Genomic DNA, 17,307 nt, shown 5'->3' on the forward strand with positions numbered 1-17,307 from the left:
CTGTAGATCTACACTGCCTCCCTTACTGCCCCCCCTTCCCCCCCAATCTCCTAACCTATACTCTAATAAGTAGTTTAAAGAGCGTGGCATGCTAAATTGTGGAAACAGTCGTCTCTCAATTCTACAAGAATATGAAAAACAAAAATGGAACTGTTGGTACAAGTTTTATAGAGGAATTATTGACTTTGTCTTTTGTACTTCCAATAACTGTCTGGTTTGCTACATCAACCAAACAGGAGAGGTGCAAACTCCAGCAGATAGTCAAGAATGCAGAAAGAACAATTGCAACCAGGGGAGGGTGCTTATTAGGCACTGTATGCCCAAACAACTAGACACGGGGACACGTTTTTTCCCCATGTGCCATCCATCTGCTGAACACATAATTTTCACAGTGCTGCCTAATGTCTCTGTATATTTATTCATGTAGTGCGTCTGTAGTATTATTATTTATCCTTCTTATTATCTTCTTTGCTGCTCCTTTTATTGATATTATTCTTGTTGTTGTTGTTGTTATTTCATCACACAGTTAGATGTTCAGACTGGATTTGGCATTTTTGTCTACCTATGAAGTCCTTTCCAAGGACCTGGGATAGGCAGATCTGGATGTTCAATGGTGTTACAGATATTGTCGCAGGATTGTAAGCTGTTCCGAGTAAAGCTGCCTTTTGCAATTGACTGAGGGCAAATTTGTCAGTGCCGATGGTGTTCAAGTGGCGCTCCAGGTGTTTTGGGATTGCACCCAAGGTGCCTTTGGGACTACTTTTGCTTGCTTTAGCCATAGTCATTCTATTTCTATTTATAGGTCTTGCAGTGCTTTTTTTGTAAAAGAAAAAGGTGCCGGAACTCACACATGTCATGCAACCCGCCTTGCCTACCCTACAAGGTTCCATCCAAAAAAGCTGCCGGAACTCCGTTCTGAGCGTTCTATGACAAAAAAAAAGCCCTGGGTCTTTGTATTTTGTTATCTTTTTCCACTTACTTCTCTTCTATTTTGCTGTCTCCAGGTACTACCACGTCCACTATCCAGACTTTTGTTTCTTTCTTATTGATAATTAAGTCTGGGGTGTGTTATGTGGCAGGTGTCCGCCTGTCTGTTAGAATTCTAAAGTCCAAGAGCAATTTAACCTTAATTATTTATTTAAATATAATAATTTATTCTTGTTTTTTTTTCGTTATTCTCTTGCTTTCCATGTACACTGAGTGCTTTTGTACTGGAGACAAATTCCTTGTGTTTCTAATCACACTTGGACCAATAAAGTAGTCAAATTCAAATTCATTGGCGTTGTTTTGTTTCCAAGCAGTAAGTCAATGACTTTTCCCTCGTCTCTTCTAGGGGTAAAGGGCCACTGAAGAATACCTCTGATGTTATAAACGCCGCCAAGAAAATTGCAGAAGCCGGCTCCAGAATGGACAAACTGGCACGGGCGGTGGCCGATCAGGTAATTTTGGAGCTTCCTCTCGGGATGAGTTTAAGCAGCAGAGCGAACCATTTTTGCCCAGTGTCACGGTCGCGTGCCTGGAATTGTAATCTCTATCTCTCCGATTAAAGCAGCTTTTCAGCAAGGTGCTGTGCATTTGTAACAGAAGAAGAAACATACGTACACACCAGAGTCCCAAATTTCCTTTCGGTAGGCTAATTGGCTAGGCTGGCTCTGAGAATTTTGGGAATTATAGCTCCTAAACCATCTGCATGGCAGATGTTAGGATTGGAGATGGGCCTTGTCAATTTTTTTTTCACCTTATTAGGATCACATCAAGGAGAGTTGTACACCTAGTCCTTGACTTACGATGACAACTGAGCCCAAAATTTCTGTTGCTGAGTAAGACGGATGTGAAGTGATTTTTGACCCCATTTTACGACCTTTCTTGCCATAGTTATTAAGTTAATCACGACAGTTGTTAAGTGAGCAATACAGCTGTTAAGAGGATCTGGCTTCCCCATTTACTTTGCTTGTCGGAAGGTCGCAAAAGGCGATCACGTGACCCTGAGACACTGCAACCGTCATAAATGTGAACCAGTTGCCAAGTGGCTGATATTGATCATGTGACCAAGGAGATGCTGCAATGGTCGTTAAGTGTGAAAAACAATTATAAGTCACTTTTTTCAGTACCTTGTAACTTTGCACAGTCACTAAACGAAGGGTTGCCAGTCAAGGGCTGCCCGTATTCCCATTTCTCCTGTTTTCTTTTCGCCGTCTCTGTGGCTTTCTTAATCTCCATGAATCATGCCGGTATGTTGAACGTAACCAACCTTTAAGCAGCTATTTAAAAGGCAAAAGCTCACTGTCTGCAAAATTGTGTTTAAACTGAGTTCTGCCTGGAAGCCATTGCTACAGGAAGTGGTTCTGTTAACTAATTGAAAGAGAAGAGCATCACAGTCTATTCTGAAACGTGATACTAGATAGTGTTATTTAATTGCTGAGTCTTCTGTAATACGTTGCATTTACAGGATTTGTTCTCGGTGAGAAGCCATTTTTGCAGCGTAGGGAGTCTTGTTAGGACTAGCTGAATCTTTGACCGGGTGCAGTGAGTGAAGATCCATTCGTAGCTAGCAGAGAGAATCAAATTTCCAGAAGCGGACTTCAACTCCCAGAATTCCCTAGTCCTCCGACTTTGCTCGTCGGAAGGTCACAAAACGTGATGATTCTGGGAGTTGAAGTCCACATACTCTGAAAATCAGTTGTTAAGACTCCTTAACATTTGTTAGCTCAGTTGTTAAGTGGCTTTTGCCCCTATTTAGGACCTTTCATGCCACAATGGTTAGGTGAATCCTCTGAATTTGGTGATTTAGCCTAGGTTGTTAAGTGAGTAACATGGTTGTTAAGTGAATCTGACTTTCTCATGCACTTTGCTTGTCAGTGGGTCGCAAGAGGTGATCACATGACCCCTGAGAGACCGCGACCGTCATAAATACGAGTCAGTCGCCAAGCGCCTGAATTTGGATCACATGCCCATGGGGATGCTGCAGTGGTCGTAAGAGTGAAAAACGGTCATAAGTCACTTTCGGTGCCATTATAATTTCGAACTGTCACAATGCTGAAGATTGCCTGTATTTCCCATTCTATTTAGTCCCATGAAGTCAATGGCTTTTATATGCTGGATTTCCTGACCTGCCATCCTTAGGTTTTGTCTAACCCAGGGGTAGGCATCCTTGGCTCTTTTATGACTTGTGGACTTCAACTCCCAGAATTCCTGAGCCAGCCATGCTGAGGGGAAAGGGAGAGGTTTCCAAGCTGAGCCATGCTGACTCAGGAATTCTGGGAGTTGAAGTCCATGAGTCATAAAACAGCCAAGATTGCCTACCCGTGGTCTAACCCAACCTTACAGTTAAAACTGGGTACAAATAATGGGGGAGCTTCCCCCAAGAGTGAAAATTTCAGCTTTATGGTTTGAAAAAGGACAGCTGTCAGGGAATTGCAGAGCAACTCTCCAAATGGCATTCAAGACACGAACGCAACCTGGTAGTTTTACATAAATAAATAAATATAATTCACAGTTATATTTAAAGCAGACAAACATAGTCAGTCAGGAAGGCAGGAACATCAGGTAAATCAGAAACAGTATACAGAACACACTGAGGAGAAAAAGGGCGGGAAAGAAGGGAAACGCCCCCTTTATACAGTACTCACGGCAACCAATCAGAGCATAGATTGCCTCATGCATGAGTCAGCGCTGATCAACTACAACTGTGTGCTGTGGCCCATTTATTTTTATTTTATTTTAATTCCATTTATATCCCGCCCTTCTCCGAAGACTCAGGGCGGCTTACAAGCTTAGCAGTAGCCTTCATTCTGACCGCTTTACTGTTCCAGCTACTAAATTTAACATCCTAACAGCAGCTCCGTCTTTAAAACAAATCTTCCACACCTGCTGGTATTTAATTAATCCTTTAAAAGTGAATCTCATCAAGGAAAGGTTTCCACTCTGCCTTGTAGAGCCTCCTAAAGAATTCCTTTGTTGGTCTGGAGCAGGGGTAGGCAACCTTGGCTCTTTTGTGACTCATGGACTTCAACTCCCAGAATTCCTGAGTCAGCATAGATGACTCAGGAATTCTGGGAGTTGAAGTCCATGAGTGATAAAAGAGCCAAAGTTGCCTACACCTGGTCTGGAGGAATATCTCCAAAAGTTCTCTAAAAAGAAGGAAAAAAAAACAAACCACAAGCAAATTACAAAGGAAACCCATAACTACCTGTCAGTGATCTAAAAGGAAGCAGAAGAGCTGCTCAGCCGAGCTGGGAGTACCAGCAGAACTTTTGAAATCATCATTACTACGTTTTTTGTTTTGTTTTTTAAGTCGCTGAGGTTATTTGTCTTTCCTCAGAGCCTCAAAACCCGGCCGAAGTTTTATCGAAGTTTTGAGACCTCTTTGCGGCCTTTTTATAGGCTGTTTTATTTTTAATTACAGTGCTAAAGAGAAAGGGAGAAACAAAGAGAGGAAGAGAGAGTTTTAATTTGCTCCTTCCATTTGAGGCTTTTGTCAGTCTCTCTGGAGGATTTAATCTCAAAAGTATATTTCAAATGCAGGGTCTCTGGAGTGGAATAAATGCGACTGTGCTAAATGGCAGCTAAGTAAGAAAAGACCTCCGGGATTTGGACTTGAAAGATGAGGCAACTTTGGGAAGAGAAAGAGGGAGACAATTTCCTGGCATTATCATATATATAAGGAAGAAGAGATTAGCCTTAACTACCCCGGGGAATTCTCAAGAAGGCTGATTTAAGAAAGAGAAAAAAATAATATGTAGTATGCAATTGTGGAGGCTCTCCGCCTATGTGTTTTTTAACTCACATTATAATGGCCACCTGTATTTTATTCGGCCAAAGGGCCATGCAGTTCTTCATTGGTTTCTTCTAAGTTCTAAGATGAACGGTTGCAGGAACTGGGCATGTCTAGTCTAACAAAGAGAAGGACTAGGGTTGACATGATAGCAGTCTTCCAATATTTGAGGGGTTGTCAGAGAAGTGAGGGACGCGGTGGCTCAGTGGGTTAGGACGCTGAGCTTGTCGATCAGAAGGTCGGCAGTTTGGCGGGTTGAATCCTGAGTGCCGCGTAACAGAGTGAGCGCCTGTTACTCGTCCCAGCTTCTGCCAACCTAGCAGTTCGAAAGCACGTAAAAATGCAAGTAGAAAAATAGGGACCACTCCGGTGGGAAGGTAACAGCGTTCCATGTGCCTTTGGCGTCCAGTCATGCCGGCCACATGACCACAGAGACGTCCTCGGACAAGCACTGGCTCTTCGGCTTTGAAACGGAGATGAGCACCGGCCCCTAGAGTCGGAAACGACTAGCACACATGTGTGGGGGAACTGTTGTGACTCAGGGCCAGCCTGTGGGCCCGGCAGCCGGCTCAGATGTATCGGATGACTCAGATGAGGGGGAGGAGGAGTGTGTGGGAGACGAACCGGCTGATGATGGCTTGCAGGCTTGGCAGAGCTCCCAGCCGGGGCCCTCTTCTCAGCTGCGTGAGCCCGATAGTGCGGAGGATGATGACCCACAGCTGGCCCTGTTCAAGGACGCCCGACGCAGGAGGCAGTCGAGCAGGACCAAGCAGAGAAAGGCTGCGGGTCTCCTCGGGAGGAGGCAGAGGGAGGCCACGCCCTGAACTCTAAATAAAAGGAGTGTTTGGGGAAGGGCTGGTTGCTGAAAGCAACCCTTCCGCTTGAGGATTCAAGTTCCAGTGTTTTTGTTTCTTGTTCTGTTAATTGACTAATAAATCTTGGCAGACGCTTTTCAGCCTTGGACGCTCTCCAGTCTCTACTGTTTGAATAGGGGTTTGCCTTATTACAAGGCCGGTAGTTGGCTGGTTCAGAACAGGAACCTTTACCTTTACCTTACTGATGAAGATAACTGGAAAATGTGGGACCAGAATTTCCATTGCTAAGCAAGGCAGTTTTGATTTTACATCCTTTTTTTTGCCACGGTTGTCAAGCAAATCATTGCTGTTGTTAAGTGAGCCATGCGGTCGTTAAGGAAATCTGGATCCCCACATTGATTTTGCTTCTTGTAAGCTGCTGGGAACGTCACAAATGGCAATTAAAAGACCCTGGTTCCCTGCAATTGTCATAAATTCATTCTGGTTGCCAAGCACGCAAATTCTGATCACATGACCGACATTTGTGAGGACAAGGAACGGTCGTGAGTTCTTTTTTCAGTGCTGCTGTAACTTCAAACCATTGCTTAAAGGAATGGTTGTAAGTTGAGAACTATCTATACAAAATTAGGAGTCCTCTCCTTGACCTAGTAAATCTTTCAGCTTGAAGAGATGAATTTTCTCCCATTATTTTTTTTCTTCAGCCCACATTGTCTTCCTTTGTCCTAAAAACCAACCTTGAGCTAATTATGCTTCTACACAAGAAGGTATATGGTTTCGAGAGATAGCTTGCTGTTGCTTGCATGAAAAATGACTTCAACTGCAAGGTTTCCTCAAGAGGTGCTGTCTCCTCTAAGGCTTCATTAAAACAAGACAGGCAAAGGCTGCAGAGCCATTTTGGAATTTCATTCACACACACACACACACACACACACACACACACACACACACACCTTGACCAGTATCTGCTACAGAAAGGAACCTATATATTTTTCTGTGTAATGTGAATTGTGTCACATCTGGGCATTGCCTTTGTGCCCTTGTGTTGCGCCGGCATTGTGCATGTATATTTATGGAAGAAAATATTTGTAGCTCGTGGTTGAATTCTGAGCTTGGTGGGTTTCTTTCAGACATTTCATTACCCAACTAGGTAACAACATCAGTGCTAGAAGGGGGTGTGGTGTGAGGAGGAGGAGGAGGAGGAGGACAACAATGACGACGATGACGACGGGTGCTTGATGCTCTTTGAGCTTGTTCATTTTCTTTCAGACATTTCATTACCCAACTAGGTAACATCATCAGTGCTAGAAGGGAGTGGGGTAAGTTGGGGGGGAGAGGATGACTATGGGGTCCTTGGTGTTCTCTGAGCTTAGTGGTTTTCCTGCAGACATTTCATTACCCAACTAACTAACATCATTAGTCTGCCTCTCCCCTTCCCTCCCCCCCTCTCTCTCACACACATCTATCTATCATCTACCTGTCTGTCTGTCTGTCTACATTATATCTAACTGTGGGCTCCTTGGTGCTCGCTGAGCTTGGTCGTGTTTTTTGCAGACGTTCCCTTACCACACTCGGTGACATTAACGGTATTGTAGCAACAGTACAGTAATCAATAAGACTAGTAGAAGTGATGAGTTTACTTAGTTGGGTAATGAAACGTCTGCAAATTAAGCAGCCAAGCTCAGAGAGAATCAAGAATCCCACATTGTGTGTGTGTACAAGGACAGAACGAGCTAGATACCATATGTAGGTGAAAAACGCACGAGCGTAATGGAGCCTGGGATTACTATCTAATGTCATGATGGTCGTATAAGTCAAGGCGCCCACGTGACCGACCCAATTTTACAACATTTTTGGCAGACGTCATTAAGTGAACACAGCGATTCTTAAAGGAAACGTGGCAGTCATGAAGCAAACATTGCCGTTGTTAAGTGAACCCTTGTCCATAATAGGCATCTTTTTTTTTTGCCAGAAGCTGGAAGCAAATAGCAATAGCACTTAGAGTTATGTACTGCTTCACAGTGATTTACAACCGTCTCTAAGCAGTTTACAGAGTCAGCATATTGACTCCAACAATTCTGGGTCCCCATTTTACCGACCTTGGAAGGGCAGAAGGCTGAGTTAACCTTGAGCTGGTCAGGATTGAACTGCTGGCAGTCAGCAGTTAGTTAGCCTGCAATACCGTATTCTAACCATTGTACCACTATGGCTCAAATGCTGGCTTCTGTCAAAAGAACCAAGATAAATCACATGATCACGGGACACTGCAAACAGCCATAAATGCAGGCGTGTTGCTGTGTGGCCAAAATGCAATTATCTGACTGTGGAAAGGGACCAGCCATCAGAATTTGGAATTCACGTCATAAGAACAGGTAATCCTTGACTTACAGCCATTCATTTAGTGACTGTTCAAAGTTACACCAGCACTGAAAAAAGTGACCCAGGACTACTTTTCACACAGCCATTGCAGCATCCCGTGGTCTTTAACAAGAGATTGGACAGCCATTTGTCTGAAATGGTATACGGTTTCCTACTTGAGCAGGGGGTTGGACTAGGAGACCTCTAAGGTCCCTCCCAACTTTATTAGTCTGTTATTCTAACCACATGATCAGAATTTGGACGATTGGCAACCGCCATGTATTTATGATGGTTGCAGTGTCCCACGATCATGTGATCTTTATTTATTTTTTTTGCAACATTCTGGCAAGCCAAATTGATGGGGAAGCCAGGTTCGCTTAAGAGCAGTGCCAAGAAAGGTCGCAAAATGGGGCAAAACTCATTTAACAACTATCTCGTTTAGCAATGGAAATTTTTGGCTCAGTCCTGGTCATAAGTCGAGGACTACCTATACCTTTTAGGGGGAGTCCATTATAGCTGATCTTAAATCAAGGACTACCTGTGCAGTATCTTCGGTTATATCACTAGCCTCTCTCTCTCTCTCTCTTCTGACCCCCACCCACCCACCCACATGAATTATGTTCCAAGTTGCTGCAGGGATTACAAACCCTTCCCAGTCCTGACTCCACTTAGCTAAACTGACTTGTGCCCGTGTTGTTTTGATTTGTAAGGCATGTCCAAAGAGTGCCACAGGTGTCGTGGAATCCACCGGTGGAGTTAAAATTGCCATTTCCTGGTTGCAGTTCAACAACGTAGCCTCATTTCATTCTCCTTAATGCTTTCCGGGCTGAAAGTCTCTCCTTTCAATGTGGTTCATTCTCTACCATAAAAGGTAGTATATTGTGCACCGAGACAACTTTATGTGCAATCTGAACCGTATCCTAAGGCGACATAAACAATATTTTTGCTGTCTGCTTTACAGTTCACCGGATAAGTGACGCATGGCGTCACTTCTTGAGTTCTGAGCATACCATTTTGTCCTGTGAAAGAAAGATTTATTATTTATTTTATTCATCTAGTAGGGCTGTATTATTATTATTATTATTATTATTATTATTATTATTATTATTATTATTATTATTATTATTATTATTATTATTATTATCCTTTTCATCTTTCCTACTACCTTCTCCTATTGATATCTTGTGATTATATTACTTTTGTTGTTTGTACGTACACTGAGAGCTTCTGCACCGGAGACAAATTCCCTCTGTGTCCAATCACACCTGGCCAATAAAGAATATTCACGAATGAAGGCAAATATGCCTGTCCCAGGATAATGATGCGAGATTTATTCTTCCAAGCTTTCAGACTCACGCTGGAATCCATCTTCAGGGAATTTTCAGTTTAGTTCAAGTTAAATATAATATGGCCACCCAAGGTGCTCATGGTGACGCTGGGTGGCTTATCGCCCCAAGACAAAAATAATCAATAACCCAATATCCCTAAATACAAAACCAGTAAACCCCCATTCCCTGGTGGCAACAATCAGATCACATTTATGGGTTCTGCATTACCCTGGGGTCCCCTGACCCATAGGCTAAAATCTTCAGGGCCTTGAGAAAGTATGTCAAAGGGAGAGCCAATCTCATCTCTGCGGGATGATGTTCCACAGGGAGGGAGCCACCACAGAAAAGCCCCTTCTTCTTCATCCTGCTAGACGGACCTCCTTAAAAGAGCTTCTCCGCTCTGGTGGATCAAGTAGATATGACTTGAAAAAAAGCAGTCATTTCAAATAACTGGGTCCCAGGCCATGTTAAGGGCTATAAAGGTATAACCACCACCTTGAATTGGACCTGGAAGCAAACCGGCAGCCAATGCAGCTCCCGCAAAAAGAGGTGACACACCTAATCAGATCTAGGCTTTCTAACCATTCAGGCTACCACACTTGGAAGCTTCCAGCACCTTTTCAAGGGCAGAGTGCATTGCAATAGCCAAGATCCTGTCCTGAGGATGGTGGTGAGATGTTATCCATCTCGGTTGAGTGCAACTCTTGACGATTCTATGTGCAGATCTCTCCACGTCTTTTGATCTTGTACTATTTCTTTGGGTTTTTCTACGCTATGGCTGGTGTCAGCTTTGATGGTGTCCAAACATTGTGTCCCTTGACGGCCTGGTTTCCATTTATCACTATCTCTTCCCAGCATAATTGCTTTCTCCAGTGACTATGGAGTTTCTCAAATCATCCAGGTCACGGTTGTCTTTTTCAAAAGGCAACCGGATTTTTTTTGTTTTGTTTTTTTTCCTTGAAGACGCTTCACTCCTCATCCAAGAAGCTTCATTGGTTCTGACAATAGCAGTAGCAATAGCACGTAGATTTATATGCAGCCTTCTCTAAGCAGTTTACAGAATCAGCATATTGCCCCCAACTGTATGGGTCCTCATTTTACCATTTCAGAAGGAGGGAAGGCTAAGTCAGCCTTGAAATGGTCAGGATTGAACTGCTGGCAGTGGACAGAATCAGCCTGCAAGACTGCATTCTAACCACTGAGCCGCCACGACTCATGAATTGAATGGACAATGAACCAATGAAGCTTCTTGAATGAGAAGCAAAACATCCTCAAGGGAAAAAAAAAACAAAGAAAATCCAGTTGCCTTTTGAAAAAGCACCTTTGAGAGGATGGCCAAAGTAAGTGAGACAAGATCTGGTCTGTGTGAAACCAATCAACAAGCAATCAAGCAAAACCAAGCCCTCAAAGTTGATCCCGCAGAGTGACTGTATTGTGTAGTGGGTTCTGGACCACATCGCAATGAATGAACAGATGAGTACCGCATGTCAGCTCTTTATTCGTGGTAGGCGCGTACTGAACAAAGGACCCCTTATATACCTAGCAAGGCATCACTCTGGCCAATCCATCCATCCGTATCTCCCGCCGAAAACCCTTCAGCCAATCCAGCCACAGCACAGCGCCACCTGGTGGTACCTGCAGCGCTGCTGCTCCTACCCCATACATAACAGACTGCGTTTTCTCTGCACATTCAGCATCTCAGTCACAATAAATCAAATTTAAATTGCTTCTCTCTCTCTTTTCCTTCACAGTGTCCCGATTCAGCCTGTAAGCAAGACCTGCTTGCCTATCTTCAACGCATCGCCCTTTACTGTCACCAGCTTAATATCTGTAGCAAGGTCAAAGCGGAAGTCCAAAACCTTGGTGGAGAACTAATTGTTTCCGGGGTAAGACGTTCCTCTATTTTCCTCTTATAGCCTGTCTTAATTTTAAATTAGTGGTTTCCCTCCCCTCCCTCCATTTGGAAAATATCTATATCTTGGTCCTCAAAAAGCAACATTATCCCAGTTTGATGAAGTGACCAGCGACTTCATTGCTATGTCATCCACCCAAAGAGCTTCTGCTCTTCACACCCATTAAAATATAATAAAATAAGATACTAAATCCATTATGAATAGGAGCTCGGGTTTTATATTTAGCAAGGTTGGACAGCCAAATGGGCGTTCCTTCTCCGATGGTAGGAAAGTTCCACTTTTTCTATGCACTTCACCTCGTCTAAACTGAGATATCCTTAAGTCTCTCAGTCCAGGTGAACCTCAACACAAACATTTCATTCACCTTCCTTTAAGGGGGGACAATAAGTGTGGAGAGACTTCTGGACTTCAACTCCCAGAATTCCTCAGCCAACCATGCTTTTGCTGGCTGGGGTATTCTGGGAGTTGAAGTCCACAAGTCTTAATGTTGCCGAGGCTGGAGACCCCTGGTGTAGAGGACACACATGTGAGCAAGTTCTTTGAGGGGCCGAGACTTCAAGAACGGCCTGATTCTAGAACAGCCTGATTTTTTTCTAGCAAATTAACCTCATAAAACATAATCCTTTTTCCAAAAAAAATGTTCTCACCTAAAAAAAAACAACATGACCCAATCATAGACTTTATGCAGGGAGTCCTCAACTTACAATCTCAGTTGAGCCCCAAATTTATGTTGCTAAGTTAAGACATTTGTAAAGTGGGTTTCCCCCCATTATACAACCTTTCTCGCCACAGTTAAGTAAATCATTGTCATTCTTGCATTAGTAACACAGTTGTGAAGTGAATCTGTCTTCCCCATTGACTTTGCTGGTCAGAAGGTCACAAAAGGTGATCGTATGACCCCAGAACACTGCAACCTTCATAAATATGAGCAGGCTGCCAAACATCCGAATTTGGATTACATGACCATGGGGATGCTGCAACAGTTGTTAAGTGTGAAAAACTGTCATCAGTCATTTTTTTTCAGTGTCATTGTAAGTTTGAATGGTCACTAAACCTGTAGTTTTTTTTTTTTGGGGAATCATGATTAGATGCCTCCTCTGGGCTTAATATCAAGTTCTAATTCTTACAAACATTCATGAACTAGTGATTCAATGTTGATCCAAGCATCCCTTTGACCAAAAGATGGACTAAATTTAACATTGTTCATCTGGGCCATTGAGTCCATGTATTATTTTGAATTCACGTGCTGCATTCAGAACTAATTTTGTGGCATGACATACTGCTTTTATCACCTAATATTGAGCAGCTGGCCTCATCCCATCACAGTTAAAGGTTATACTCCTCTAATCCTTCATTTTTTAAAAAAAAATACAGATAGTTCTCAATTTACAACAGCGACTGTTCATAGTTACAACACCACTGGAAAAAAAATGACATGACTGTTTTTCATACTTGTCATCACCATTGCAGCATCCCCATGGTCACATGATCAAAATTCAAATGTTTGCAGTATCCCTGGGGTCATGTGAAGACTTTTTCGGACAAGCAAAGTCAACGGGGAAGCCAGATTCATTTAACAACAATGTCACTAACTGAACAACTGCAGCGATTCATTTAATAACTGTGGCAAGAGAGATCATAAAATGGAGCAAAATTCATTTAACAAATGTCTCATTTGACAACTGAAATTTCAGGCTCAATTGTGGTCATAAGTCGAGGACTACCTGTATACGATTCCAGGCCTCTTTCCACAGACACACAGAAAACATTCACATCCATGTTTCCAATAATTGTGAAAGACGCTTCTCATGCAATTGGATAGCCACTCAGAATTAAGATTTATTTTTTTCTGGGAGACCTTGCGGGAAAAGTCCTCCTGATCCTGCAAATTTCTTGTCCTATGTGCCAAATAGTGTCCGTTTAAGATCTTGATGTTCTTCAAGATGTGGAAATGAGCCTCCTTTATCCTCCCATCTCTCATATAACAAGCTGAGATCATTCTTTTACTTGCTGACATTGCTGGATCTGCTTCCATTCTCATGGGTTTTGACCACGTCCACCTACCTCTGATCCGTCCCTCAATCCCACTTATGCATCAGCTTGGCTGTTGAGCTTAAATCTCATTTCTGTCCTTTTTTTCTTGTATCTACTGTAGAAGCCACCTTGGGCACACGCTCGAATAGCTTGTGTATGTTGTTGGCTTACCATTACATGCAGTGAAACTCAAAACAGCACAGCGTTTGCCTTCTTCATTCCCTGTGTGGTGGTCTTCAGCACCCACTGCTTCATCCCCCATCATCTTTTTCTTCATTAAACCATCTGCTGAAGCAGTGCTACCATCAACTTGCAGATAATTGGCATTGTGCGTTGTAAACTTAAAGTCACATTCAGAGAAAAACTCTGGAATTGTCTTCTCTTGATCTTTCTGGTGTTGGTGTAGGATCTCCCTTCACAATGCCTTTCTAGCAATTGTGATGTTGCTGTATTATATCAAAGAGCCGGATACTGTATGCTTCAAGACTATCCAATAATATGGATTCCAGGTTCACTTCATCTGTAGCTCCCTTGCTTATTTTATGCCGTCATCTTGTTCATCATTCTCTCTTGGATAGCCAGTTGCAAATAAAAACTTTGATTTTATTTGCATCAAATAAAAAGCAGACTTTGCATACAGTATGGTGCTCATGGTTTCCTTCCAACGATTGCCAGTTGGAAAGCTTATGTATTCACTTTTGGGCTTCCACTGGACTCTGATGAGATAAGGTACACACTCGCTGGTGAAAACTAATATGTGTGCGTATTATCTGATGATTCTGTGCTGGAAGTATCTGTAGATTATTTTATATTTGCAGTGTTCCTTGGGATATTGAACTTAGCAATGTGGGTTTGATACAAAGCAATATTTTCCTGCCCTTTGTTCAGGATTTTGTTAAGGTTTTAGTACCTTAACAATATTGCATCCACTTTTGGTCACCATGATATAAAAAAGACGTTGAGAATCTAGAAAGAGTGCAGAGAAGAGCAATAAAGATGATTAGGGGACTGGAACATATAAAGAACAGTTGCTGGAATTGGGTATCTCTAGTTTAATGAAAAGAAGGATGAGGGATGACATGATAGCTTCCAATATCTTAAGAGCTGCCCCAAAAAAGAGGGAATCAATCTATTCTCCAAAGCACCTGAAGGCAGGTCAAGAAGCAGTGGATGGAAGCTCATCAAGGAGAGAAGCAACATAGAAGTAAGGAGAAAATTCCTGACAGTTATAACAATTAACCAGTGGAACGACTTGCATCCAGAAGTTGTGGGGGCTCCAACACCGGAACTCTTCTTAAAGAGATTGGACAATCATTTGTCTGAAATGGTATAGAGTCTCTTGCTTGAGTAGGGGGTTGGACCTGAAGACCTCCAAGGTCCCTTCCAACTCTGTTATTCTGTTATATCTTCTGTTCTATTGTATCTTTTATATCAGTGAGATAGAAACGTGGCCTCTCCTGACATTTGTTTTTCTTCAATAAACAATCCTCAAGGCTAAAGTGGATTGAGAAGCCTCAATAATTCAGATCTGAGTGGGATTCAATGGGTTTGGTAAAATGGACTTGCGGCTGAAATTACGTGTACACATTTGTCTGGCATGTATTGTTTGGCAATATTGCATCCCGTTTTTGTCACCGCAATACAAAAAGAAAAAAGATGTCGAGACTCTGGAAAGGAGGCAGAGAAGAGCAATAAAGATTATAACAGGTCTGAAGGCTAAATCGTACGATGAACAGTTGAGGGAACTAGGTGTGTCTAGCCTGTTGAACAGAAGGGCTATGGGTAACATGATTACTGTCTTCCAGTCCTTGAGAGGCTGTCAGAGGAGAAGGGAGGGCAGACTTAAAACTCTCCAAAGCACTTGAGGGCAGAACAAGAAGCAATGGGTAGAAGCTTATTTAAAGAGAGATCCAACCTAGAACTAAGGATAAATTTCCTGACACTGAGAACAATTGATCAGCGGAATGGATACCTTCAGAATTTATGGGTATTGTATCACTGGAGGTTTACAAAAATAGACTAGACAACCATTTGACTGGGATGGTTACAAGGCTCTTGCCTTGAGCAGGGCGGTTGGGCTAGAAGACCTCCGAGGTCGCTTCCAGCCCTCTAAGTCAGACATGTCAAACACAAGGCCCGGGGGCCAGATCCAGCCCGCAAAGTGGAAACAGTGAGGGAACGGCCCCCACTGCCTTGGCCCTGGCCCAGAGACCCTACTCCTGCCAGAGACCCTCAGATCTGTCCCACTCCTGCCCAGGCCCCCATAGGCACCCTTGATGCCAACGATGTAGAGCTGGCCACGCCCACCCAGTAGGCCATACGCACTCTAGCCACGCCCACCCAGTAGGCCACGCCCAGCCTGGCCATACCCACCCGGCCCCCTGAGGGCAACCGCAATGCTGATGCGGCCCTCAATGAAATTGAGTTTGACACCCCTGATCTAAGTCAATGAAATGAATGAAATGAAATCTATAGATGAGAGAACCTCTCATTTTAATTTCAGTTTCTCCTTTCCCTCACCGTATATTTGCAAGGTCCACATCTTTTATTGCTTTGCAAACGGGGGTCGAAATGAAGTATGCAAAACATCAGGATACGTCTTGTGCGTTTCTGCATCTCCACATAGTCCACAACATGTGAAAATTGGGCAATATGTAGATCTTTGGTCATTCGGGTTTTTTCCCACGTAAAATTGGAGGTATCAGGGCAAAGTTTCGACGAAATCTCATCCGTCATCCTCAGGCTGGGAAAAAACCCGAATGACCAAAGATCTACATACAAACACCCGCAAAAACCTCAGAAAACATATATATATATATATATATATATATATATATATATATATATATATATATATATATATATATATATATATATATATATATATATATGTGTGTGTGTGTGTGTGTGTGTGTGTGTGTGTGTGTGTGTATGTTTGTGTATGTGTGTGTGTTTGTTTATGTGTGTGTGTATGTATGTATATATACAGAGAGAGAGAGAGAGAGATTTGATGGTTGACTTTTTTGGACTATTTACAACTAAGTAGTTGTGTCTTTAGCTTAAATGGAGTATTATTTACCAAGACTTTACTTTTAACCACAATTGTTAGAAACCGTTTTACTTTAGAACAATACAATAGGCTTACACTTTGCAGCCTGTGCAGATTGCAGCCGCTTAACAATGAAGCAAAAATGGGAACAGGTGGGTGTTATTGTGACATGCCCATCACACAGAATTATTTCCAATGGTTTCTGACAGCAAAGCCTTTGCGTTGCACTTGTTAACTTCGTTTGACAGTGAGATCCTTTGTTGTCCTTTAGAACTAAGTAAAGAAACAGGGGCAACTTTTGAGCCCCCCGCTAGCGTTTTCCCAATCTTTTCACAAAGATTGATCTCCTTTTGAACTCCGGGAGACTTACTTACACAGTTATGTGCTCCCAAACTATTAATTTAGGTCTAGGTTTCCTGGACTACTGTCCAGGAGAGGCCAGCACAATAATTTGATCAGCAAGTCAACAGCAGGATGGGGATTATTCGGCAAGTGTTGTTGGCTTGTCAGGATGCCCATGATATATAGAAGAAGATGCAGTGATACAGAGGACAATGCTATCCATTAAAATAAGTTTTAACCACCAATCAATTTCATATTGGAATGGGCTTCTTTTGCCCTGAGCAGAACAACAATTTGTTCTCTGTCGAATTTTTTTAAAAAATTGGAAAAGTCTTAAAGTCTGCTTTGGACAAGATAGATATCATGATGTCAGGAGCAATAACAATAGCATTTAGACTTATCTACCGCTTTGCGGTGCTTTACAGCCTTTTCTAAGTGGTTTACAGAGTCAGCATCTTGCCCCCAACAATCTGGGTCTTCTTTTTACCGTCCTCAGAAGGATGGAAGGCTAAGTCAATGTTGAGCCAGGCAGGATCGAACTGCTGGCAGTGGGCAGAGTCAGCCTGCAATACTGCATTCTAACCATTGTGTCGCCATGGCAATGGAATAGAATGGAATGGAATGCAATAGCAGTCGCACTTAAAGATTTTTATACCGCTTCACAGTGCTTGACAGCCCTCTCTAAATGGTTTACAGA

The 17,307-nt window shown here is 42.7% G+C and overlaps 1 protein-coding gene across 1 annotated transcript in view; it reads left to right on the top strand.

Annotated features, from left to right (window-relative positions):
* The window catches only part of LOC308671223 (catenin alpha-2), a gene marked incomplete at both ends in the record, with an annotated part of 512,303 nt that overhangs the window by 461,223 nt on the left and 33,773 nt on the right, over positions 1 to 17,307 (top strand). The window contains 2 exons of the mRNA XM_081333323.1: positions 1,334 to 1,439; positions 11,024 to 11,158. Coding sequence (XP_081189449.1) covers positions 1,334 to 1,439; positions 11,024 to 11,158 — 241 coding nt within the window. The remainder of the gene's footprint in view (positions 1 to 1,333; positions 1,440 to 11,023; positions 11,159 to 17,307) is intronic.

This window comes from Vipera berus (genome assembly GCF_964194415.1).
Source record: "Vipera berus genome assembly, chromosome: 7".
Taxonomy (NCBI): Eukaryota; Metazoa; Chordata; class Lepidosauria; order Squamata; family Viperidae; genus Vipera; species Vipera berus.